At 39.5% G+C, this 27,023-nt stretch overlaps 3 protein-coding genes across 7 annotated transcripts in view; 2 read left to right on the top strand and 1 right to left on the bottom strand.

The window, feature by feature from the left end:
• The window catches only part of LOC111250451 (uncharacterized), a 5,174-nt gene extending 3,457 nt beyond the window's left edge, over positions 1–1,717 (top strand). Inside the window, exons 6-7 of one of the 2 annotated variants that reach the window (XM_086988955.1) lie at positions 884–917; positions 1,512–1,717. In XM_086988955.1, coding sequence (XP_086845081.1) covers positions 884–917; positions 1,512–1,621 — 144 coding nt within the window. In that variant the 3' untranslated portion in view covers positions 1,622–1,717. Of the gene's footprint in view, positions 1–883; positions 1,025–1,511 lie in introns of both variants that reach the window. The other variant, XM_086988956.1, reaches the window with a different exon arrangement.
• Positions 360–27,023, bottom strand: LOC111250452 (uncharacterized). Of its 4 annotated transcripts, none has more exons than XR_015327612.1 (8): positions 23,034–23,456; positions 22,821–22,852; positions 22,036–22,155; positions 21,813–21,935; positions 10,775–10,836; positions 10,238–10,438; positions 4,724–4,892; positions 360–3,558 (listed from the first exon to the last, which is right to left on the bottom strand). XR_015327612.1 is itself a non-coding variant. In XM_022805745.2 (5 exons), exons 1-5 carry the CDS (start codon positions 26,749–26,751, stop codon positions 18,440–18,442), a joined length of 396 nt encoding a protein of 131 aa, XP_022661480.1. In that variant the 5' UTR covers positions 26,752–27,023; the 3' UTR covers positions 17,676–18,439. The 4 variants fall into 4 exon arrangements, 2 of the variants coding, with proteins under 2 accessions (XP_022661480.1, XP_086845083.1); XR_015327613.1 differs by having other exon boundaries at positions 360–3,283; XM_022805745.2 differs by lacking the exons at positions 360–3,558; positions 4,724–4,892; positions 10,238–10,438; positions 10,775–10,836; positions 23,034–23,456 and adding exons at positions 17,676–18,556; positions 26,748–27,023.
• On the top strand, positions 10,314–17,708 carry LOC111250450 (synaptotagmin-1-like). Its single transcript, XM_022805741.2, has 8 exons — positions 10,314–10,470; positions 11,146–11,399; positions 12,839–12,988; positions 13,387–13,521; positions 14,621–14,842; positions 15,860–15,983; positions 16,281–16,510; positions 16,783–17,708. The coding sequence occupies exons 1-8, from the start codon at positions 10,314–10,316 to the stop codon at positions 16,960–16,962; spliced, it is 1,452 nt and encodes a 483-aa protein (XP_022661476.1). The 3' UTR covers positions 16,963–17,708.

Here is a 27,023-nt window from a genome sequence, read left to right as displayed (position 1 = left end):
TTCTCTCTCAATGCCCAAATGCTCAATGCTATATCCTTAAAATGATGATGATGATGATGAAAGTTCACTCATTCAAATTCATCAAGTTATTTTGCCTTATTAGTTATAGCGAGCCTTATCGCATTTTCAGGATACTCTTTCTGTAGTACTCGTACATAATTTGTATGTATCTTTCGATTAGTTTTTCACTTATTTCAATGACATTAAAAAGCGTTGGATATTTTCCTCGGGCGGAAATCGCCTCGGGCAAATGCTCCAGCCAGGCGAGAGCCTCGTATTTCCAACATTTACAGTTATATTTTGCATTGTTGTTAGGGGAATACACAATGAATGACTATAAACAGCAGACTCTGGATGTGAAAAAAAAAAAAAAAAAAACTTCGCCTGCAGTGATTATGTGACAGCAACGAAAAACGTTTCTTGTAAACCAGTCCTTACCTTTTCAAGCGTACATTTAAACGTAGTCCTTAATACTTATTGAGCTATGGTTTTGTTCCCTGTGAGCGTTATATGGTTTGTAACGACGTTTTTCGGGTCACTTAAGATGCGGTATGAGACAACCTAAACGATATATTTCATAGGGCACGTCATTTCAGGTGACTCGGACGGATGAGGCAAGGCACACGCTAAAGCATTAATATGATCCATTTTACCCATAAAACTATGTTCGAAAGTTTTTCTAATAGTTTATCTGGAAAATAATATTTGTATTTATCAAAAAAACTCGTCTAATACTCTTTAAAAATAATTATTGTGATAATATGTTTATTGAATGGTTGTTGTTGCTATATTAGCGTCACATAACTAAGATTATTAGCGTTATTATTAGAATTATCTCTCTATATGGCTTGCTTATTGTTTATTGAACGCTATTCTGATGCAGGTCTGTTTCACCGGATTGAGTCCAAAAACCGCTGGTAGGTTGCCGACAGGAACAAACGCGAATACAAACAATGATACAGTCGCACGCGAGAGTCTTCCGGACGATTTGCCATAGTGGTAGGGGCATCGAAAATGCGCCAAGGTGATGGATGCTACCGGTAGATGGATGCTGATTAATTCACTGGAGTTTGGTTTATGTTATAATACCTTTAACGATGTTTTTTTAATAGCGTTCCAACGTGTTCGTCTAATGGGTCGTTTTCTAAAAGGTTTTTATTGACCCTTTAGCTGAAGTAGCTTCCGCAGATGATCACGAATGGTAATTCGCACTCGTCTCTATTTTGCCTGGCTTTCTTATTACAAAAATCATACACATATAGACGGTTATAGACGTCGTCGTAGAGCTAAGAAGAAGAGACCAACTGGTTTCACCGGCATGTTAAATTAACGAGCTACCCTTTACCCAACAGACTTTATTTTCTAGCGTTTCGTAATGTATAATAGCAACGAAACAAATATTCGTTCAAAATAATTGCCCGAAGACACGACTAATTTTCGTGTTTTTATTGATGCATGAACGCTTTTTTTCTTTATCCGAATGCATATTCGCCGATGGTGTGACTTTACAGGGGTACTGCAACATGTAGCCAGGATTGTCATCTTGTACATAGTGCAAATTGGCTTCAAGGCTCTCATGCTGTATTTCACTAATGGCCTTTCGGAGGTCATCTTCGTGTGAGGACCATCTTATCATCGCCTCAGATGATCTTGATATTGCTGCAAATTTCTAGATAATTCACAATATCTGGTGAATAAATTCAATTATGCGATCTTACTGTTTATCTTCATTCGTGTCATTAGCATTGGGAGTCTTATGTTATTGTTGAACAAGGCCTACACTACGCAGCCGAAGGCCGTGTTATGACGTATAGGTTAATTAAATTTTTATACTACACTGGCCAGTTTAGCTTGTTTACCATTGGGTGCGATCGCTCGAGGTCTCTGCTGCCAACACTGAAATCAAAGGCGTTGCCCGATTTACTTAATTCGTTGCGTCAACTGACAGAAGCCCGCGATCCTTTCGCTTCGAAAAGAACGAGGTGCCTGTTTACTCGTTTTAAAGCGGACTACATTGATCTTTTAGGCACATACAGGCTCCTGTAGAACCAATGCAGATTACGTACGCAGCAGTCCAATGTTACGAATTCATCGCCTGCTCAAATGTCAGCATCCGGCTGTACCTAAAAACAGCCATCACTGCCTCTTTATTTGATAACTTAGCCAGAGCACCCTTCCTGCTGTGGCTGCTATTGCATCCTGATATTCGGCCTGCTTAACGCTTAGAACGTACCCGATCGACGACTAAACGCTAAACGTATCACCACTGCCGCTGTGAACAGAAACTTTAGCGACCTGACTCGTCCGTAGGTCTTCTGCCTCGATTCCGTCTCTTACCTTGTCGCTTGCAGAATTGCCACTCTTGTGGGAGGACTTTCTCAAGCAGGAATTATGCTGGTGGCTTCTCGCGGCCTATGAGGCGTTTCTATTCTCTCGCCCACTTCAGGCGATTTGTCGTGAGATAGATTATTGAGACAGTTAAATTCATTCTACATTTACGTTTGTAGCCCTAGAAAAACGTAGAAACGTACAACACGCACAGTACGATCAGCGGCGTCGTACGGCTCGTTGACTGTGTGAAAGACTTTAGGTCCTACGAGATCTCCACATAGCTGAGATGCGCGTAACAACGTTGCCGTCGATTACACAAGGATAACACTGGTCACAGGAGCTGACAACGACAACACAATGAATAATAACAACAATGGCATCAGCCTATCCAGGTGTTTTTTGCTCGTTCGTGTTTGGAGACCTTCTTTTCGAAGATAACTTTCAGTGTGTTAAAGCATCAGGCTTACGTTGAGTTGTGCCTTAATGTGTGATCGGTGCTGTCTACGAGAATCCAAAGGAGTGTATTATACTCGATAGACGAAGTAATTTTACGGGAAGAGGAACGTTTGTCTTGGATAATATACTGTTGGTGAGTGTCACATTTAATCACGTTTTATAGATCACTTGTCTGATAGCTAAATTAAATAAAAGCTTCCGTTGGAAGGATAAGTGACGGCTGATACCGGTCTTCAGTTCGATGTCCGGAACTTCTGAGTTGAATACAAATGGGTTAGTTCTGTTGTATGCTATTGAGTATAGCGTTGCGCTTTACTGTCTTGAAATGTTCGGTGCCGCGAAGGTATTGATGACAGAGTAAAGTATTTCCTATCAACTCCATATATGCCATTGCTCTTATTATTATTGTGCTTAATAGATTGATGGATTTATGCTTCTGCGTCAACATGGGTGTATGGAGGTTTTCAGGATGTTCCAGGTACCTTTCAGATATAATCTGAAATTATTCCGACTCCTTATAAACAATTCATCTGAAATGCTCGTTATATTTTCCGAAACTAAGTTAACCTAGCATAGAGAAATTCTGTTAAGCGATCAGTTTTTGGGATCAAACTTTTGGAGCATTGCGCTTTATGGTAGAAGCTACATGCTTAACGACACACACCTGCAGATAGACGGACGCTAGCCGTGTCCTGGGCATAGAGCGATAAGCCAATGCAGTTCGGAGACAAACAGCATCTGGCTGAAGCCATTGGTTTGCTCAACAGACAGCTGATAACATACATATGGTTTTCTATATTAGTCTATGTGACGTGCCGCAGGTAAATTCTGATGTGGCCTAACACGGGTAGCGTAGGCCTATAGACGCTAGCGGCAATTCATAAATATATTGTATGTGACTAAAATTCGCGTTCAATTTGCCGGGATCAAGTTGTGCTTGACCCTCGATACCGGTGTCAAGGGAGATTGTAAATGAAAGTATAGAGATTGACTATTATATGTCAATAGCTGCCGTGCTACGTTCTGCTTGTGACGTATTTCAATACGTTTACGTTCAAGGAAACACTGGTGAAGAGTGTTTAGTAAAGGTATTAGGGTTGAGAGTTGGTAATAATCCAAGGAAACACAGTACTGTCTGAGTGGTAGCTTTGAACCGAGACGCCGCAATTTCCAAAGTAGATCCTGTTTTCGGAAAGCCATTTCTTACTAGTTCAATATCTCGGTATCAATGATCTAAATGGGCACAAGGGTCGAGTACACCCGAAAAAGTTGATCGTCTCTCGAAGGAAACGACAACTATCTATTTCATAATAATCCTCATTAACATAATAACACTATCATAATCATTATTATTGGCGCATTCGATATAAATAGAACGAAACATTTTGTAGTTTATGACGACTCAGAGGTATCAAATGAACTGGGCGACCGAACTATCGTTGTAGATTTGTCTGACGCAGTCACCTACGATACCTGTTGTTTGTTACCCAGTTGACTTAATTTACCTGATCTGGTCTACCCCAGAGGCTGTAGCCTATAGACTATTCAGCCCAATATACCAGTAAAAATTACAGAGAAAAAAATAACTGTTATCGTTAGTATACGCAACTGAATTTACCTAGACAACTGGCAGAATTGTCATCGTTTCAATAAGTGAGAATAGCTGAAACGTTGTCGTTTATAGCACCTCTTTCAATCAGAGTTGTACATGTTGATCAATAGGGCTTTTTACGAAACTATTTCGAACAATGGATCAGGCAATGCTGGCGTGCGCGAGCTTCACCAGACCGGTCGTACACTAACGAATCTAGCATGCCATTTAGCTTCCAATGCTATATTAGCTCTATGTCACAAGTCAGACCATACTAAACGATCGTCGTAATTTACCACCATATTGATTGTCCGTCACCCAGCCAGTTACTAACTTTGTATCTACCTCGTTTTCTGACGTTCTTGACGGGACATTGACGGGTTTGGCTATGGCCATCTGTACGAGTCGATAGCTTGTTGATTTCCAGACTACTTGACATCCGGCTGGTTGGTGCAGCTTGCAGACACGTATCCCGTTAACCGTGGAAGGTTACCATATATGCCTAAAATATTCACTGTTAGCACGGCATGGTTATCAGACGACCAGCAAAAGTGTAGCTATTAGAAACTGGTACAGACTCAAAAACTTGATTCGTTGAATACTTACGTCATTGTACTAGGCTAGAGATACGTGCGGTTATATGCTAGAGGCCTATATAAAAAAACCGCAATTTACTCGAATAAGCTCGATGTCAAAGAAGACTCTAATGAAGATGAACTTCATGTAACTGAAAGCTGTTCCTACCCTGTTCGATATCTCTGGTAAATCCTGTCCTAAGTAAAGCAAGTTAATAATCTCGTTGCATTCGTCGTCCCTTTTTGCCATAGGACAATCGAAAACTGCCGAACACACAAATCAGGACACAAATGAATATACATAATCGAAACACGACATAAATAAGTATACACCGTCGTTCACAACGGAGCTGACTCCAAACCGATAAGTGCGCGCAGCGCTTTTTGTTTACGTGTCACTGCAATGAATATCATTCAAAATGTGCTATTGATTCCCTAGTACAAAAAAAAAAAAAAAGCCATAGAAATAGCTCGAATTAGGAAGTGTGCGTGATACAATTAAACACACATAATTGGCCACATCTAGCGCATAGAAACATGAACCGTCCGTTCGGAACTATTCAGGTTTCGCAAATCTTGGATATTTTCTGTTAGAGCTATTGCGATTTCTAACTATAAAACAATCTAATGAAGACATTAATCACCGTGGCCATAAAATGACTGTTCTGGTATGACGTATCGCATCAACGCAATAGCTTTCAGCTGTGCTTTCTGGGAATACGAGTAAGTTTAGAAGTGTTACGTTTTTAAATAGCTGGGCTTGTTTCTTTTTTTTTTTTTTTTTTTTTGAAATTCTCACTCGTTCATTGTTCATACATTCGACTGTATACGAATATACAGGGACAACTTTAATGGTGACTTTCCAGGGCACCTCAACCATAGTAATAATCTGGCGTTTGCCAGTAACGATTATCGAAACGCTGCAATTGTTTCTTTATTCCACTGTTCAACGTATTTGAATAATGGTAGTGCCGAACAACTAGGAAAGCTGAACGAGTATCAAACAGATAGACACCAACAATACGAATATATATATATATATAATAATAAATAATATCACCCCTTTAATCATTTACTCCACTAAGGACGTCAGGGTACGGCTGTATCCTTATTTGCTCCAAGCCGATTTCCATTTAACTTGGAAAACGTGCTTCTCTCAAACGTTGTGGCATTTTTAGCCGAGTATGGTATATGGCGACACTCATTACCGGCCGTCTTTTTTTCCTCAATGATATATGTGTACAGTTAACGAACAGTAATATTATACTAATAATAATATATTTTGTACTAATAATAATATAGTAATATACTTTGCACAAAAATTGCCATAGCGTATTTTCGATAGCGGGCGATGACTCGCCCATATCTTAGTGGTCTGCATGCGCTTGTGTGCGGGTATGAAATGACCATAACATTGACTTAGCATCCGTGATAGCGTCTCGCGCTCTTGAGAAAGTGGACAAGTCAGGCAATAAGCCTCGTTTAGGTCTCCTCCAGCTGGAACAACTGAGGATCACATATAACCTGTTGTCAGGTGTCTATCTAACGTCTGTTAGAGACGTTTGCTCGGATTAATTCAACACTATGTCAGCGGCCTTAAGTTTGTAGAAATATTTTGGCTATTAGGATAACTTTCCACTTTTCCGCATCATTCCGAGTAGTAAATAATTCAGCTAGTTCGTTATTGTGTTTTTCTTATTATTACGAACCTTTAGAATGGCCGGCATAAGCATGCTTCGAATTATGACATATGAAGTTTCTGAGAAGTTACAACTTGTATAGAATCGTCGAAAGACTATTCTCACACCTCCACAGAAAGAGTTATGTTAATAACTATAATGAATTTGTTATCATTATATATATATATATATAATAAATAAATAAATATATATATATATATATATATAGATATAATAAATACGATGGCGTAAATAAGCTTCAAGTTAGTGTTCGCTAGTTCGCTTACATTGTCGTTCAGTTATTCCATACGTCTGAATCTGTTAAATTGGAGAAGTTACGAACTACAATACAATGAAGCGATCAACTAAAGTTGATGAAGTTCGGTATATACTGGAATTGGTTATGGGCACATGCTTACAGGTGCTCTGAAGACTCTTCTAGTAACACGGCCTACTGCATGCATTAACAGGAAGTTTTTATTAAACCCAAATGAAATAAAATCGTATCCAAAGATGTATTCCAAAATGAAGCCATCAGCCAGTAACAGCTGAGTGATTACTACCCTTCCAAATATATATGCTGGATAAAGGTTTTTTTATTCATGTAGCTGGCTGAATATTTTTAGAAGATTGAACTTTGAAGACCTTAGCCTTTGAAAGTCAGCTATGATCAAAAAAGAAATAGCTATTGAGCTGACTTAAACTACGTTTGAATTCGGAGACAGTAAATAGGTAACCTTAAATAGCATGAATTACAACCTAAAAAGAGAATTTCGAATTTTGCGTTCGATCCTACCTACGTTAAGGATTACTTCAGGAACTGAAACGACGTAAATCTATGTCTAGTTCCGAACCTAGATTGCTAGTTTTCGCCATGTTTAGTAAACAAACGCAGCACCATTGGACCGTCACGAGAATTACAAGCTATATTACAACCTAGACCCTATGAAGGTAAATAAAATGCAACAGACTCTTTGGCATTCGGCGACTTTGATTAGCTTTTCGCCAACCACGGTCAGGATGTTCCACATATAGGGAGCTTTTTTCAAGGCTAGCGGGATCGCTAATTCTATATGATTTTTCCCAAAAACACAATTTTTGCAGTTAGGTCGCTTTGCCCTGGTGGCAAATGGAGCTGACTGATTTAGAACGTTTTCAGCCGAATTTTTCGAGCAACTAAGCCAGTGGGTCTATGGTCCTTCCGAGCTCGTGAAGGTCAGCGTGATTATGTAACTTGACTATTTCCGTTCTCTCTCGGCAGACGAGAAGTTCACTTAGTTAAAGGATGTTTGCAGATTTTAGCGCCGCCGCAAAGGTATTCCTTACCTAAGGATATCTGCGATATTTTACCTTTACTACTCGGACATGACAGCCCATGGTGACTATTTTCTATAGCACAGGAGTATGTATGAGACCCGACGACGGTCTACATACTTAAACGTGTTTTTGTTATTAATTAGCGTGTCCAGATTCGGGAATAAGAGCGCTTTTGGTTATTCACAAGCTGAGTCAGATACTGAAGCGTCTGGACCAGTAAACACCGTAAGATTTGATGACTATTTTTGTGTGTATAGATCTAGATTTATAGACAAACCTAAATTGAACACTCAGTCTCGTAAATGTATAGTACTTTCGGGACTAATAGTATCAGGACTTTTACAGGTGAAGTAAACAATCTTTACGCGCTGAAAAATCCTCATTCTCCAAAAATCTCCAAATCAAAAAAGCTTTTTCACTTAAAGCATTCATTTAAGTTACCTATCGATTTTTCCAATCTTATCGAGCGCTTACGCAAAATTTCCACTGAATCCCCTAGTCCATTTATGTTGGAGGATAAACTCCAAACTCAAGCTGCACCGTTTTGTTACGTTATATTATGTAGCAATTTTAGAACAGAAAAAACCATCTATTCAAACTTTAGAGAATCTTAGATCTTAGAAATCTGACAATATCTAATCTATCAGGGTGAATCTAGGCCGCTAAAAATTCGTTCTGAATATAGCTCTCGATTTCGCGACCGTTTAACAGCATTGAACATGCCCTTTCTTTATATTACATAGCAAAGCTATTACCTAGGATTTCATCGAACATAGCGATGACGCTTAAGTTGCAAGACGTGCCGTGCGTTCAGCAACACCTTAGCTCTGAGTTGCGCATTCAGAAGCCATACTCACATACGTTAAGCTTGACCGAGCCAGAACTTGTTGCCAGTACTGGATGTATCCCTAGAAAAAGATCTTTATTAAACGTATCGAAGTTTATGACTTGACGTTGCTATTGCTATGGTATACGATATACGGTGGTTACAATTTGCCCGAATAAGGTTTATAATACCGAAAGCGTCGCATTGAAATTGAGTGGCATAAGGAAGTCTCAGAGTGGTGAGTATATATAAATTACGTGTCCTTCTCAAAATATATCGTTCAGATTTTCTATCCGGACGGGCGACGGTAGACTTTTGAATAAGCGTCCGCGATCAATTTGTCGGCATAAACAGGAGGAGCCGAGATTTTCACCATTCGTCTGCTGAATTTGGAAGCACTCGCATTTTGAACGATCGGCCGGTACTGGATCGTCTAAACTAACACGTCTGACACAATTTTTGCAAATAAATTTTAGCCATTTTTTACGAGTTCTGCAACGGTTGGTATAGTTGTGATCGCAATTGGTCGGTTACTCCGACATTAGCGGGCGCGTAGTTAAAGAGATTCTTAAATGCTTTCAAGAAGGAGCTCATATAAATGCTATATTCACCTACTATACCAGAAGACCGTAGATATTAAGAGATTTGTCGTTTGGACTAGTTCTGTAGAATCAGTCAACCATGGATGACATGTCAGCACACAAAGACGAAAATCTTCGTCTTCTGCCATTTTTCTTTTGGAATCAACGTTGTAGTAGGTCAAAGTACACAATCCATCTTGCTCAAATTTTTCACACAGTGATGCCCGTGAGTACCCGAATGGGAAAGATTTAAAAGTCAGCTACGTAACCATCAATTACCGGATGGACATTCATTGCATGAGCAAAAGAAAAACTGTCCTTCAAGATGTATATATAGTGAAAGTATAACTAGTGACCAAGCTAAAAAAAACGCACTTCAATAAAACGAGACACGGGAATGATTACTATAGGTAGGGCTCCACATACAAGATGTCCATTTTCGATGAGTTGCAGTAACATGAGTGCCTATTTCTAATTATCAACAATCTGTTATAGTAGTATACGTAACGAATAAATAATTAGTATATGAATATATTACTTGCAAGTTATAAGCAGATGAGCTTAAGTCGTATTTGTACTTCGGGAAATAGCAAAATACGTGCTTCATTTGTGGCGAAACTTCACATTCACAGAAGTATTTTAAAAGAGCATATATATGTATATTGATTTGGGTTAAAATGCCTCGAGCTACCTAGAATAGAGTACTACCGACTGAGTTTGTTGAACGCTTATCGTCTTAGCCTAATAGATTCTGAGATTTGTATGGAAAATCTTTTATTTAGTAACCAGTTACCAAATCGATTGTGTCTATCGATAATCTATGCACAAACATTGCATCTTACTCTTCCAACTTGAGCTTGCACTAGTCTTCTTCTACTTACTCAGAACTCTTCTTTCCTCTGTGTATCATCAGATCGACGGACCTCAACGCGCTCGGCTCGGTTGTCCCATTGCAGAATGGCTCAGGCATGGAATGTCCGATTGACAGACGATCAGAAACTGCTAGTGATTGCGGGCGGTTTCGGATTCGTAGCGTTCGTTCTTGCGGCGACCGTCTGTTTCGTGCAGCCAACTTGCTTCATCTACAAGAAGATATGGCGTAAACGCGAAAAAGGTGTTTGCCTAACGTAGGCTATGAACTGTATCCAATAGCTAGTGAAGTAGGAAGTCTGATACGTACCAGAGCAGTGCTCAGTCAGGAAGACCTCGCTCGTACAGCTTAAATTGATTGAATTTAAACAGAAATCTATCTGTGTACGCGTATACTCTTTAATATACTTTAATAAATATTGTGTACGCATGGCATACGTTATATGACTTGTATCTAATTTGATCTCATAGGATGATATAAAAATATAGATGAATTGAACATCTTTCAATTGTAAAAATGTAAAAGATCTTGATTAATGAAGTAATCCGTTAGTCCTCAGTTGGGCGCAGCTTTGTAGTCATGGCTGGTTTCTTTCACTCAGCAGAATATCTGTTAAATCAGATAAATTAATTCATTCCTTAGTATAATTAAACTAAGTAAACAATTAGAGGTGAATCAATGTGATTTTTCTCAATCGTGAATGTAGGGCTCAATTAGAAACACTGGTACAGTGTCGCTGTCATTATATAATAATTATCAGTATTTTAAATTGTATTGATTCTATTACTGATCTATGTTCGTTCCGTACTCAGCATCTGGCTGGAGGACTGAGTTTCTGGTATGCGAATTAATTAATTAATGTAGCATGATAATGATTCCAGCCGCTATGTCTTTTTTCTGTCACTTCAATCACAATAGAACGTGCGGCACGGGTCGCGGCTGCTAAACAAATGGCCGTACTCCTCCAACTTGCTGTTCTGGGTCCAGCCAAGTTGAACAAAAGCCAGCGCTCGCTCGGATCCTCCGACAATATTGAAACTCCTGGTACACAGATAGGAACACTCCAGGCCAGAATCCCACAGGCGACGACATCGTTCCAGAGAGGTGGCTTTCGGGACTCCACCTACTCATCTATGTCTAGTGGAAGTCGCGGGGATACAACGACAACAATAGTGAGCGAACAGCTGTATGATAATGAAACAATCTATATCAAAAACCGCAATATGGAAGTTTATTCAACTAGTTTATTCCTTTCACCTCGTCTCTGCAATAGATATACCCAGCAGTATTGGCAATATCGTATTGCTTTCAAAAATTACTTGACGCGAACGCTTCGTTTTTACGTTTGCAAAACTTAAATGTTAATATTATTGCGTTAACTGTTTATATCGAATTGGGGCCTAGGACTATTGTTTTTGTCTTTTCCTTACTTCTGGTGTTCGCTATTCGTCCATTAGATGGTTTGCTTCCTTATGGTTCTGTTTAGACTGCTTTTTTTTGTATGTATTTATTGTGCTCTATCGTCAATAGACACGCATTGGCCATTTTACTATTATGATCAACAGTATGTCAAGGATCAACAAGGTGATCAGTTGTCATTGTACTAAGAATATCACGAGCAGAACACAAACTATGTGTTACGAATTAAACATAAAAGTATATTAAGCCCTTATTGATGACGAGGTCAGTTAGCTGTAGGACGACATCTGAGCGACCGGCAGCAAGCCCAGACTTAGGACAACATAAGGAGAACAAACGTTTCGACGAGGGAGTCGAATTGTCTTGCAATATGTCGCGACAATGCGGTCTTGGATTAGTCCTATCAGCTTCTGCTTTTACCCGTTTTCAATAATTTGATAGTCGTTCATCAGACGAATGAGCATTTCAACTCGCCTTATTTTAATTGCCACATTTTACATGAGCAATACCTTCGTCGAATTACTTGAGATTGAACAGTAAAACCTTATGCTTTGTATCATTCGACAGCGTTCTAAACCATCCAGATACAGCCTGCGTTGTTTATGCAAGCATAATCGTATCATAAAATTGGAAAATAGAAGATTATCAGCATTACTTATGGTGCTGGCGCATACTAGAACGAGACAAAAGATTTGGATTCTTCTCAGTTCAATGAATGTGAAAGTCGCAAAAGGGTCGACAGGATTTTCAAGTGATTTCATGACTTGTCTTTGACCCATAATTGGATCTCTCTAGAAGCAAAGCAGGACAGGTAGAATGTTGGAAGCTCTGGAAGGTTCTTTTTATTAAGGGAACAATCGGGTGAATTCGAGGCGTCAAACCGTATTCAAGTGAATTTGGAAATGGCGTTTTGTGTTTAAGCATCTCATGTCTTGTAGTCTTTATTATTCCCATCTGAGCTTTGTAGATCTTGTCTAGCGGAATCGCTGTCTTAGATTTCTCGGTCAACTACCAATCAGTATATCTTTCGCCTTTCTTTTCTACAATGGATACTTGATATGGGAACTCGTGCACAAACTCTTTGACACACAACCACTAACTCTGACTGCCCCCGCCCAAGTTCCTAGGTCACTAAATCTGAAAGTGTAGGACTTGAAAATCGTAGTACGAGAAACAATACGAATCGTTACAGAGCGAGCTCGTGACAGATACAGACGGCGCCTCTGTGAGTGGAGAGGAGGTACTGAGTCAGGGGCATGCGACGATTACCATGCGATTCCTTCCTCAACCTCCGGACTCTAAAAACGAAGGCATTATTGGCAAACTGGAAGTCAACGTGAAGGTACGCTAATAAAACAGTCCTGAGAAACGTTGTCCGTTGATATACTTATGCGTCTCCTGATCAGGCAACAAGAACCTATACCGACAATATACACGACTTAATACAGACAACAAGTTATTCGGGCTGAATTACCCTTTGGCGTATACTGTCATCACAGTGCGTGCTACTGTATGTAGAACTCCTGATATGAAACTGTCGCGTAATGACCAGCTAGGTAGCAGATAGATAATTATATAACAAGTGTACATCGAAAAGCTCATGCTTAACATCGATATCGTTAAAGCATTTTACTTAATTACTATCAACTAATATTTGGCACCCTAAGGTAATATATATTGAATTAAGTACATGCTTTAATTACATATATGAACGTATTGATATGTGAATTTATTTTTCAGGACGTCCAAGAGCTGCCTATGCGGCCGTACGGCGGACCGTGCGATCCTTATGTTGTTATTCAGGTTGTATGTGACATAAAACGAATGTATAGGCGGAAGGAGAGACCTTGGAAAATGTGCGAATTCACCACACAGGTATTTCAGTTCGACGATATTCAGAGGTCACAAGGTACCGCAAGAAAACAGGCTGCCAGGGGAAAAAACAGGGACGTATTTAAAAAAATAACGCCAATGATAGAAGGGCGAAAAAAGCCAAAAAAAAATGGTAGAAGGGTCTTTACGCTTAGCGTGCGATAGAATACAGAGCGTGTAGATCCTCTGCAGAGGCTCAATCTAGGCGAAAAACGGGCTAATAACGAATAGGACGACAGGAATCAGGCAATATTGTCTTATAGAGAAAGTTATTAAATTGGGGAAATTCCTATGCATTATCGAATAACCACTCCCCACAGACATAAATACACCATGGGAATAGCTTGCTCATTTTAGGTGGGCTAGGATTAGGAGCTGCTACGCGCCAACTGGAATAGTTTTGTGTCTGTGTTGAAAAGGAAAACGAAAACAATTTATTTATCAAAAAAAGGGAGATTACTTATTGTTATTGCAGCTACTAGAAGCACAAGCAGAGGGGAAAAATGGCTGACAGTGAGAAGGGAATCAACTGAGACGGACAGATACTGTTAGGTGGCCTTAGAAAAATACATACAACGGACTCGGTAAACGCAGATGACACAACTTGCTTATAGTTCGTCACGAACGCTATTTTTAGTTACTTGTAATAGTAATGATACGCCACATTGTTCTGATGTGCATATGTATGTCATTGTAATTTTGACCAAAAAACGAGCCAGCTTCTTGTTAGCACAAGGACAATTTAATGACGGTCACATTAATTATACACACAATTATTTTACCCTCTACGAGTCTGTACCATAATTCCGAGCGGATTTACCCTGTAACCTAAACTTCTTACTATATCCTACCTGGTAAGTATAACTAGTACATTTTGGTTCTATCGTTATGTGCTGCCATGCAGAAAACACAGTAAATCAGCTAACTTCTCGTTTGGAGTTTTTTACGGTCCCGCTCTTTAGCTAATTGAATGTGGAATGGCAACGCAAAAGAGCCCTTTTTAAGAGTACTGAATACTTTTTTCCTCTTCCAACATGTTACAAATCTTGTTTCGTCTCTTTTACCATATGTGCTCATACCATGTCACCGAATCAATGAATAGATCAAGCGCAAGGCGCAGTGTCCATTATTCAACGAAGGTTTCGCAGTGCCTGTAACGAAATCAGACATCCGTCATGGCAGCGTTCACGTCAAGGTATACGATGCGGAAAAATACGTCAATCACAGCATCCTTGGCGAGGCGCTGGTGTCACTGAAAGACTATGACCTCGAACAGGAAACGGTCGAGCGCATTGTCACCTTAGACCTTGCTGCTCCGACGACGGTAAGATAAAGGCGAAGTATTATATCGAGCTAGTTGAGGCCGCAATGTTCCATTGAAAAGTTTGGCCATTAACTAAGCTATGCCCTGATCAAGTAGTGGTGTAAGAGAATCACTGATAGCGAAGACGTAAACGAAACAACGAAAGATATTGTTCTGAGTGAGGGTCTGCTAAACATAACAGGAAGTCGAAAAGGATATGTCTACGTATGTTTGCATAGACTTACTAGTGAATGAATATATTATTCCAACGTTCCTGATAAATTCATATAAGGGCTAAGCTGATAAAAGCACTGTAGTTTATTTTCAGTATCTGTGACATTCTTACCGTAAATCTGAAATTTGGTGTTTACTATTTGAACTTACCGGACCTTTGGTATTTCAATAAGCTTGCGATTGTAGGCCCTAGGAAACAAGAAGATTCTATATAGAAACAGATTTTACAGTAAGATTACTACGAAACCATATCATTTTGTGATAACTCTACTGTGTACGTACTTTCACGCTCATGAACTTGCATTGCTAAGTTAGATGTTTAGAAGACGATTGTCTACGATTTTCGAAAATGCGTTGGATTACCAGTTGTATCATTAACCCAGCAGATCCTTCGGAAGATATTCCCAGACATGTATTTGTAAAGCTACCTGGACGCAAATTGATTTAGGTATCTATTTGTTATAGTGTGCTATTTATTAGTAATAAAGTATTAGTAATAAAGAAAGGTACACCCTTCGATATAACTTTACAAGAAATTTAGCTCAATATAACGATATCATTGTATGTTCACCGAACAAATTTTCTTTGCTTATCTATGGGCTTTGAAGTCGAGTTTTAACGGATACCCGTACGTGTTAAAGGTACGCAAGAATCACCGTTATCTAGCGTAAACTAGATATGAATAATGGGTGAAACAGTTTCAACTTATTTACCTGACTATGAGAAAAATAAGTTATTTGTAAGGCCATAGAAACTTCTAGTTATACCATTATTGTAACTGACTGTATAACTTATGTGATGCAGAACAATGGCGACATGCAGTTAGGTCTGAACTACCTGCCAACGTCGGAGCGTTTAACCGTCCGGATCGTAAAATGCAACAATGTTCTCCTGAGAAACGTTTTTCAACAGGACCCAGTTGTCAATGGTGCTACACCTCATAAGTGTTCTATATTGCAACGTATAGCAGAGCCCTTTAGTCGATAAGATCGTTTATATAGATACTCAAAATTTACAACAAACATAGCCAATAGAGTTATATTAGTAGCCTAATCTGATAAATATGGACAGTTGTTTTTATTTTTAAGGAGAACGGTAAAATTATTCCTGAATCATACAGATGGCGTTACGATACCATTAACCTACTTTCGCACAATTCTATCGTAAAGATTATTCATATGCCTAAGAATAATATATTTGTATGCTGTTTTTGCGCTATAAACAGAATACGTCGCTAGGGTATTACTATACAGTAACGGGAAACTGGTAAAACGTAAAAAGACTTTACCGCATTCAGGTCTCGGTAGAAGGGCAAGAAACTCAACGGGCTGGAGCCTCGCTTCTTACCCGACTCAATTTGATGATATCATTATCGACGAAAGCTTTATGTTCGATATACCGCTTGCCAGCCTTGACAACGTAATACTTGTCGTTGTTTTGTGCCTTCTCACAGCGGTACGTATAGTCTATTAGCCTTGTCTTATCTTCACGGTAAAAAAATTACAACCTAAGACATATCGTGGGGTCGTATTAAGGTATCTTTTGAAAGGCAAACGCTTCATTGTACCTGACTAATCTCAGATAGCAAACGCCAGGCCATCGGACAATGCTGATTATCAAAAGGCCGTTCTGGTGGATAACAAAGAATCAAAGGGCAAAAATACAAACATTTTCATATGTCCGTTGTGCTACTTCGATTACAGGGCGTGTCATTTGTGTCCTTTCAGAGCGCATCCTCTTCCGATACCCCAGTAACACCGTCCCCTGCACCGTGCCAAAACAGGCCAAAGGATTACCTTGGAAAGGTTATTCTCGGCAGTGAAACTCGGGGACCGTGTCTCCGTCATTGGGAGACAATGAAAAATTCTCCTCGCCGAGAAGTCATACAATGGCAGACGCTTACCTAGTCAAGAAAAAGTACTAAACGTAAAAATAATGCTCATCTGCGAAGAGTCGAGTTTGTGGACGATTTACGACTTAGACACTCATCAACACGCGGAGAGCGTTAGCAAACGTTGAATCCAACGTCGTTGTGATAGCTGTGCTTATTCGTAGATACATTAGATTAGAATAGAACAAGATTCAAATGCTCTATTCGAAATTAGTGGTTGATGTATCCTATACTAAGTTGAACTATTCTATATGACGATTTAGCACGACAGTCTTGTATCCTAGGAAATCCTGAATTACCTACATATACTTGTTACTTTTTCGAAGAACAGGAGATCAGATGGATGAATATGATTACGCTTCGTAGGTTGCATTTTTACTAGAAACAACAGCGGGACTGTGATAATCGCGCATCCCTATTAGTATTATAGAAAGGTAAAATTATAACACGTTGATAGTACTGCTATTGATCTTAGCAGCATTAAGTGTCCTAAAAAGGTCGACCGCTCTAAGGGGAGCCGGGTCTAGTTAAATACACGATGCCATATACTGAATTGGATAAAAGTAGCAATTATTTAAACGTCTATGTTTATTTACGTGCATGAATATAACTTGGTATTGTTCGCTTAGCGGTTTTCGTATTTAAGGGTTTGTTATATTGCGTTAAATCGATTCTTATTGTTCCTGTCGTTGCAATAGGCAAAATGATAAAAACAAAAAAGGACATCGCTTACTATAAATGTTGACGATTTATTTAATCATATTATTTCGGTGTTTTTTTTTTTTATTATCTTAACGACAGAATACATTTGCTGGATTAGCAGTAAAACGGGGAAAAACAAGATATCGGAGATTTAAAAAAAAATCATTTGCATAGAGTATGAACATGTACAGTTACTGGCATAATTCTATCCTCTTTCCTTTAAAAGCATTTGTTCGCTTATAATAAATAGGGTAACATGCGCACCGCATATTACTAACTATGTCATTGTATGGCAGTCTCATAGCGGATTTATGGGTAGCGTGTTCAATATATTTTTTTGAGATTTTTGTTTCAAACCGACGCGTCCTTTCTTGTGAAATATAGCTGAATTGAAGCCGGACAATCTATCTATTTTCAAAATTTACGCATGTTAGTTCTATAATAGGGTGTATAACAAGACTGTGCATAATAAAGTTAAACGTTTGTATCTACACACGGCTGAAACTAAGTAAAGCACGTAACGCTTAAATACATCTAAGCGTTAAGGTGTCTGAGAAGTTGTATGACGCCAACTGAATACGCTGTTCTGTTTGCCTCTAGGCAATTAATAAACCTTGTTTCAGTAAAAAAATAACGGTATTCAGAGAAAACAGACTGCATCCTGCGTACGTGTTCGGCTTATTTTTATCATTTCCTTTTTTTGGCCGGAATACCTTAAGATATGTAATCTGTTTATTGGGTAATGGAGGGCAGCCTGAGGTTTATATATGAAAATACTCGTTTTCAACAGCTCAATAACCCCGTTGATATTTAGATTTTTTTCCCGTAACCTTCTTGTGTTTAGCTTGTCGATGAGCCGGTGGAGCCTCAGCTTCGGCCTTCGCTTCCTCCAGTTTCGCGATACGTTTCTAGAATGAAATCCCAAAAAACCGCAAAAGCACTTTGAACAATCTATACATTTCTAACAATCGTAGGGAAGTTATATTAATGGTTATACAAATTGTAGCCTATAATTTAAGGCCGAAATTCTAGATGCATTTGTATACAAGTTGAACAACAGATAGCTCCTCTTTTCAACAGAGGCAAAGTTATAAGAGCGCTCTCAGAGTTTAATAGAAAAAAACAAAAGGTATTCTTCCCTTGAGTAGAACCCATATCATAAAGCTTAAAGTAAACAATCAGAGCGCATTATGAGTGCAGAGACTAAAATTCTATAGTAGATATGACATAACAGCAAGGGTACCCGAACAAAGTCCTGAATTAATTCTATCCGCAGCGCCGAATTAACCCAACACAAACACTATGGACAAGTGCTACAAACATTGTTACTATAAATTTCATACCATCACGTAACTGATATGGCGGCAACGTTTACTACAAACGAAAAAAAAAAAAAAAAAAAAAAGAAACCCGTGCAACGAAAATCGGCTGCTGTAAATTGCAACAACAATGTCTAACTGAATGGAAAACATTATTTGCTGAAGGGTAGCCGCGGTCCGTCTGATTCAGTTGCCGTTTATAGGGCTGAAGTTAAAAACGTTAGCAAAAGCCGCGCAAAGAAATCTCGCCATTTGCACCACATGAATCACAGTACTATCTCCCAATCATCTTTTTGCTAGTCCCCAGGTGTATACTTTTGGATTCTTCCGTGGGAAACGGACGAGCATTTCAACAAATAACTCCCTGCTCCGCCTCGACAAGTCAAAGCGAACTGAGCGTCAGCGGTGATGGTTGTTTGCGCCATTTAGACAATATGGTAGGCAATTAGCAACGTCATTTACTTTGAGCCGTGATCGACAGACACTTCTATAGAGAAAATTCGCCGGCAAATACGTGTGGATGTGACTGCCCGTGCCTGGGCAACGCATGGGGCAGTGGCCAGGTCTCTGCTTTGAAAGCGATTGCCACATCTACAGTGGCTTGATTTCCGTCCACCACCTGAACTGTTTCCACTTCGAGCCCGTTGAAGCCGATCATCATCCACGACTGGAGCGTAAGGGAGCGCATCTAGTCCCAAGGGTGCTAAACGCTGAAAACGTTGAGCTTCGTTTTCGAAGCGGATCCGTTCGGATTTTAAGCTAAATTTTTTGAGGGACCGACGTACAACTCAGGTAACATCAGGCACAAGGTTAGAATTGCGAAAAAAAAAATCAAGCAACATCAATAAAAACATAGATAGTATAATACATTAATGTGCCCACGTTGACTTAAGTATATTCGTCGGCGCCAAGTATTGTGAGAATAGCTCTAGTTTAAGGCGTTGAGCAAAATGGCTGTACAATTGTTGTCAATAAATATAGTTATTACTACTTAACAAAGCACTTCAACGTATATTCTCAATCCTCACCTTTCTTCGGTACCTTCTACTTTATTAAATAAAGTTACAGAGTTTGACTACTTGTATTTAGTACGTTTCGTAGTTGTATAAATTGATTTTAAAGTTAAATGACTTAATGAACTTGGGCATACGGCTTGCTAAGTCACGACGCATGCCAGCGAAATTCAACGCTAATTTGATTCATAAATAAATTCACTTTAGTTTTTTTTTTCTTTTTCGCTTTTACGTTCCACACCGCATCAGTGTGGGCCAGTAGTGATTTACGACCCACAATTCATACCACTGACTATCTGCGTGTATGATGATATGATTTAACGTTTAATATAGATTGGACTATTGCTTTTGCGTGATGGTTTGTTGCCAATAAGTAGAATCTTCACAAATAGTCACTACTCAAACACGACACTGTATATTAGGTATTACGAATAGTGCAAACGAGTGTGGACGTTTATCGGGGTTCACAGTACACATCGATGCTACAGAAAATTCGATGAACGCTCTAGAGGAATTGTCCGAAGTCGGTGGAAAGATTCGCAGTTGACTGGGGAGATCCCTCGGCTAAGGGAAAATGTACATACGAAGTCACTCCATAGTGTACCAGCACGAAGTCATCTGATGAATCAGCGATTCATGCACATCTAGGAAATTACTGCATATTAAACTAATTTGATAATGTGTTGGCAGGTAGCCTGTGATAGAAAAGCCTGGTTCCGTGTGTAGCAGTTTGTTGTATGACGGCGTCTCCGGTCTACTCGGGCTTCTATAGCTTCTATCGCTATCGTACACATATGAATGCCCCCATCGCGTCGTAGAGCAGTTCTGTACAATGCCCCAATGAACTTGTTTAAGCAAATTATTATTTGGGCCTTTTCTGTAAAATTTTTCTCTGGTATTTTTTTTCGACTGATATCTAAATTTCCATTGGAGGAAACTCGGAAACTCAATACTAATTCTACGATGATTTAATTTTCGTGTATGGAAAGAGACAAGCTGGACTCACGCATATTGGACAGCTGCGCAATGCCTAAAAAATGATTTTTTTTGTTTCTTTGCTATTTCCGCCATTAAACATTAAAGGGGCGTTAGGCAAATAGGGCGAAATTGTGACAAATTACCTTTTAATATATGTACCTTTCACTGGCCTCCACCTTTTTAAGCGGACTATCCTGACAAACACGTGTGTTATATAGTATCTACTGGCATTTCTCTCAATAAAAATTAGCAAAAAATAGTAGCAAGGATAGGACGAGTAAAGCGGGGCGCAATTGCAAAATGGCTATCTCAAATTCAAACAAATTATCGATTTCCATTAAATACACTATGTACAATCCAATAACTCGGCTAAGTAACCTTTACTATTTCGCTATTCATTACTGTTCGATATTTATCTTTGGTATCGCGATATTTTATTATCTCCGTTAGATTATTGATGACTTTGTAGTTCGTCAAAGCCGTAGTGCCTTTCTTTGGCTTGTTACTTAGCCAGGATGCCCAGCGGTTGGATTTCTGGGCAACGGAAAGTACGACACATACAACAAGCCTATCTGCCCCTTAGGGCAAGCATCATCTCCATTATATTCATGAAACTTCTGTACTCTGCACAGGCTAGGATGGAAACATGGAGCATGCCAATTAGACCCGTCAAGTTTCTTCCAGATATTCGCTTTATTACGAATTTCTTCGAATCGACTAGGAGTGCACTATTAACAGAAACCTATTTGCCCTTTTGTTTGATTCGTACTGGTAGAACGTTTTCGAACGTTGGTTGTCGATTGAGAATTTTGAAATAGTACTTGGCAGACTTTGGCCACACGAAAATCACTTACCATGATACGTTTCTTTTCTTGACAAGCGTATTCGCTCTCGTCAACGTCGTTGTAGCAGTCGCTTTGGTAGCCTTTGGGTAGCGACCTTCCTTTGAACTCGCACAACTTTTCGATGGGACGCGCCTGAAACAGGAAATGCGAAAAACATCACTACAGGTTAGTATACTACGATCAATTGACTTTTTTATTTTTCCACGAAAGCAGCCACTTAAATGGAGCTTACCTTAACAACGAGTTTGTCCAGCTTTCGCGGTTTTTCCTGTGGACAGTAGAAAACCTTCGGGGTGTCTTGATCAAAGACAATTGACTTTCGGACCAGGTCTGCGAGGCCCAGAGAAGCCACCTAATAAAAAGCACCGTATATGGTAAGATAATTGGTATCAGATTATGTCAAGTTACAAACTTTAGAGTTTTGTTTTCAATCATAGTGAACTTTCCGATTAACCAAGAAGCCAAATAGCAATCAAGAGTATCTTGCAACATACGCCGACATATAATAGAATGATTCAACGTTATGATGCAGTAGGTGATACGTACGTATGCTGTAGACGCAATTGATAAGGACACTCAAAATAAGATAAGACCTTGTTTACCCGTGAGAAACATTATGAACTTATTTCTAATACAACTAACTTACAATAAAAAATAATGCAAAATTAAAGTTTTTTTTTGAAAGAATTAAAAAAAATTCTCTCTGTAAGACCTCAGAGTTACTCTAACTTAACACCTAGAATTAATTATAGTTTCCATAGGATATATTTTCATAGTAAAATCAACGTGAGATCAATTAATGAAATGAATGAAACGTGAAATCATGCTAATCCAGTTTCATTCTTATGGTATCAGTGGGATGACTGAACAAGGTCTAGACGCATTTATAAGTTCCACGGCCTATTTTCAGTCCGCACCATCGAGTTGTATAATAAATAACAGAAAATTTGTTAATAACTCTGGGCTTTGAAAACTATTTAGTTAAGGTGTTTACGTGCTAGACGCATTTTAACCTACTCCTGCAAGAGCGAGGATTACGAAGAGGTTCCCTGGAAAAGAGGACAGTGTAATAAATCCTTGTTAGTCGTCATGATAATGAACGCACTAATATTAAACAATTGTACCATTCCCTATAAATGCATGGGTCTTTCGGATAGGTTCCAGGATCACGGTTCGGCGTAACAATTAACCCGGAATGGTTGCCTTCAAATCTACTAATGGTATACTAACAATCTGAAATATGTTTGCAATGTCTTCTACAGGAGCCGCAAAGGTTTAGAGTCGCCATGACGAGCAGCGCTAGGAACATTCGTGTATTTACCACAAAGTCAAAGTGCAGCTAAGCGACCGTATTCGACCAATAAAACATGCTAAGCTAAAGAGTCCTGCAGTGCATTCAACTCATCGCTATTCGGTAGCTATTGTCTAGTATTTTTACTGATTATAGTATTTTAGCACAATTGTTAGAACACTGTTGACATTTAGCAGTTTATCGAAACAACGGTAACACGGTACACTGGACCTTTTTTCGTCTGCCCTACAAAATTGGACACTGTTTCTTTCGCAACACCCTCGCTTTTTGTCTATGTATGAATGCTTTACTATAGCTAAATAGAATTGAAAACAGCAATATCTTGTATGGATACATGATATACATATGTATTAAAAAAAAAATAATAACAACGAAATGCGTAGTTGAGACGATAAACGTTCCCTCGGATCCCGTCGACGGTTCGACCATGACAACAATCAATCGTTAAGGCGACACCTGGCGTCGAATATTCGCACACACAAATGGTTAGGAAATATGGAAAGGGTAGGTTTATAACTATCGGCCATGGCCAGTGCTTCACCTATAAAGCCGCCAGAGGACGCTGTCACGCTTCGGTTTATTTAATATAGTAAGCTTCCTTTAACTAGCTAGATTTAACAATCGACTACTGGTGCATTCAAAAGCATGGGACTTGCGTGTGCGGCTTGAAAATAATCCACTATCGATTGTGAACCAGGCGTCGTGAACTATAGCAAACCTACAATTCCCGAATACTGATCACGTGTCTATCGTTGGTGCTCAGTAATCGATCAACAAGAATGGAAAGAAAGAACTAAAAGAAGTTGACACTACTATGGAAGAGAGCTGGTATTGCCATCTCAAGTGTTAACTTGATTATCTTGGTTCGACGACGGCGTGTCGTGGATCTATTTCGGCTCCTAGACACCGTACCATTGACTATCGATTCCGAGAAGGTGTCCTGAAGATCTCTACTGCTAGCCGAGTCAATAGTTTGTTGTTTATTGCTATTTCGTTTTAACTGAAAAGCGCTGTCTCTCACACACAGACATAAATTGCGCATTGTTTGAATACGCGCCGTTGCTGATGGCGAACTCTCATTACTCCTCGTATTATTATTAGCTATTATTTAAACTGCGCGTAAAATAACAGCATTAGTAATAGTTATAGATGAAGCATAGTAATAGACCTGCACCTTATATATTATCTCATTGTGCGAGTCTTCAGGTTTATCGTAGACTAATACTGCGGTGTAAAATAGAGGATCGACGTGGAACGTGCTGATCTGTCCGTCTGGCCGTCCGCCTGCATTTCACCGATTAAAATTCTCCCTTTTTTCAGTTCCGACTGTAACGTTCGATGTAGTGCTTTTCGATTATCATCGCCAGCGTTGATTTTATACTACCTAGTGACCTGCTGATCTATATACCCACGTTGCTCGCTCGCTCATCGACAATTTGGGATGAACTGTCTCTCGGCCTCTTCCCATAAGTAAGCCCGTTCTGGTCAGTTGCTATTGTGTACGTCTGGTTCATCGCACACAATCGCTTCCCTTGCTGTTGATCAACCCAGCAAGCAAACGAGCGACCAAACAACGACTGCTCTATTGTGAGCCGTTATTCTAGAACGCGTTGAACATTCCCGAAACAACGACGGCCGTTTCTGCTGGCATTAATACTGCTAGTACTCTTTGTACAGTTTGAAGCTTCCCTATAAAAAAAGGTACGATGGTTCCGATCGCGTTGCACGCACTAAGGACTGCCTCGGGGCCTTCTTTAGGCACGCGTTCATGATGCTCCACAGAAAGGCCGTATGTTGGAGAATACAGTAGCGAGTCCGCGACAGCAGTGCTAAAAGGGGGTACAGATTGCTGTCGGCGAGTTATTGGCGGTGGCATAATCTGTTAATGTTAATGCGGTTTTTTTTTGTCGCCGGTTCGAGCACGCACGATGATAATGGTAATGGTGATGCCCGGTCTGGGTCGGTGGAATCGACGATAAAAGAGCACTGAAGCTTGTTTAGGAGATCATTCCTACGATAAAAAATAATCGTAACTAAATGGATTTAAGTATTTTTCGTAAAACCCTCCGTAGATCGTGTCTTAGTTTACTGTAGTTAATTATGTTGTTCGTGTTAAGTAAACACGGAACCCCAGCAGACTCATCAATTTATGGTCTTACCTTAAGCAGTTTACTAGATACGTCGGTTAATAATCATCATAATAAAAGTATTTCAAGTAGAATAAATTATAGAAAAAAACGGCATTGAGTTTGGTAATTTATTGCCGTATTAATCATAGAGATATCAAAGCTTTTCAGTGAAGTGAACCAGTACAGGACTATGGGCCGATTGATGTAGGCCATTCAAAGATAGCCACTGCTACCCAAAAGACAAACATGTCTGTGTTTTTTTATCTTTAATGTCAACTATTCCATAAAACTTCACCGTAGGCTTCTGTGAGATATTAAACGACAGTTCCCGCATAAAGCTTTTAAATCTATTGGAACTTATTGATTAAATCGTCTGTGAAAATATCGAAAATCGGTGCCAGCAGAGACGACAATCTGTTGGCGAGCACTGCCAGTGAAATTCTATGATCGTAGAATAGGAACATTTCGGGTTTTCACAGAGGTGAAAACACATGCCGGCAGAATAATCAAATATTGATCTATATCACAGTTTATTGTATTTTACTCAATCAGGTGAGACTTTAGCAAACGTTAGTCACTTACAGTTTTTGTTAAGTGAGACACGCCTGACGCTGCGCGTTGGACAAATAAAACATAAGGTGGCCACAGATATGTATTGGATGCAACTAGCAAGGAAAATTCTCTCAAAGATGATTCAATGCTTGACAATTAGAAATTCTTTTTACACACTCAGTATTCGATCATTTTTTAAGGGCTTACCGTTGCGCGTGAATTAACGTCAACGTGATTCACTCCGACTCTTGTCTGAGGAATTAATTGTCCGTCTGGGGTGCAGCAGGGTGCCTTGATAGAATTTGAAATCACTGGTCGTCTGCTACTTTACGTTCCGTAAAAAAAAACTGCCTAACTTTTAGGAACTCGGCGTCGGAAGCCTATTAAGCTAAATCTTTCTACGAAACGGATGACTTACAACAAGTTTTCTACATCGTTACGGATGCGGCGTGCGATCCGTGGGCCGTCTACGACGTCCGTTTCTAACAGAAAACTTTAGCAACTGCCTATCGGCGTCAAACAGATAAAACGGCGCATAAAATCCGAAATAAATACATGATTTATTTCGAGGCAATTTGTTTGAGTTCGAATTAGAAACTGGGGTAATACCTTGTGTGAAGCTAGGATATATCAATATTAGGAAATTATCAGAAATTATCGTTAGATCAGGAAGTAGAAAAATTTAAAGGCTCACTATGTTGTTTTGTCAACTCACATTAACGTACTGCGAGAAACGTTTGAGACGTATTACTGTTTCGTATACGCGAACGCACCCTTGATAAGCACTGGACTCGGTATACATATAAAGCAAATGTCTCACCTAAGCACTCACATTTCACTAGTCATACCCTGTCGTATAGAAGATCTGTACTGAAATGTACTAGTTTTTGAATTACTAGCTAGTTATCTACTGCTAAGATTTGCACTTGCTTACATAGATCGAATACTCACTCATTTCGTCTAGTCGTGTCAATATTGAACGTTTATCTGCTTTATCTGTATCTCTCGCTAAAGGTCTGAAGTTAAATCACATTCACTCTAATACTCGCAGGACAACTTCACGAAGTAAAATGGATTTAAGCAACCGCCGGACGCTGTCTCTGTGACGAAGGAGGCCCCACAGTACACCGCAGAGGCTAGTTCATCCAATGCATCGTTCTGTTCGCGTCTCGACCGTCTTGAGCGATCCTCATACAAAACCACTGTCTGATACAGCTATTGCTCCTC

This window comes from Varroa destructor, unplaced genomic scaffold (assembly GCF_002443255.2).
Source record: "Varroa destructor unplaced genomic scaffold, Vdes_3.0 BEIS01000004.1, whole genome shotgun sequence".
NCBI lineage: Eukaryota > Metazoa > Arthropoda > Arachnida > Mesostigmata > Varroidae > Varroa > Varroa destructor.
Note: the sequence above shows the minus strand (reverse complement) of the source record. Positions and strands in the feature narration are given on the sequence as shown.

What these genes read in the sequence shown, in the direction of transcription:
- LOC111250450 (XM_022805741.2), top strand. Translation starts at nt 10,314, where the DNA reads ATGGCTCAGGCATGGAATGTCCGATTGACAGACGATCAGAAACTGCTA. An exon ending in AACTGGAAGTCAACGTGAAG is followed by an intron (nt 12,989 to 13,386) that starts GTACGCTAATAA and finishes TTTATTTTTCAG; the next exon opens with GACGTCCAAGAGCTGCCTAT. An exon ending in TTTTGTGCCTTCTCACAGCG is followed by an intron (nt 16,511 to 16,782) that starts GTACGTATAGTC and finishes GTGTCCTTTCAG; the next exon opens with AGCGCATCCTCTTCCGATAC.
- LOC111250452 (XM_086988957.1), bottom strand. Translation starts at nt 23,112, where the DNA reads ATGTTCCTAGCGCTGCTCGTCATGGCGACTCTAAACCTTTGCGGCTCC. An exon ending in TTGCAAACATATTTCAGATT is followed by an intron (nt 22,853 to 23,033) that starts GTTAGTATACCA and finishes CCTCTTTTCCAG; the next exon opens with GGAACCTCTTCGTAATCCTC. An exon ending in AAGAAAAGAAACGTATCATG is followed by an intron (nt 18,557 to 21,812) that starts GTAAGTGATTTT and finishes ATTTCATTCTAG; the next exon opens with AAACGTATCGCGAAACTGGA.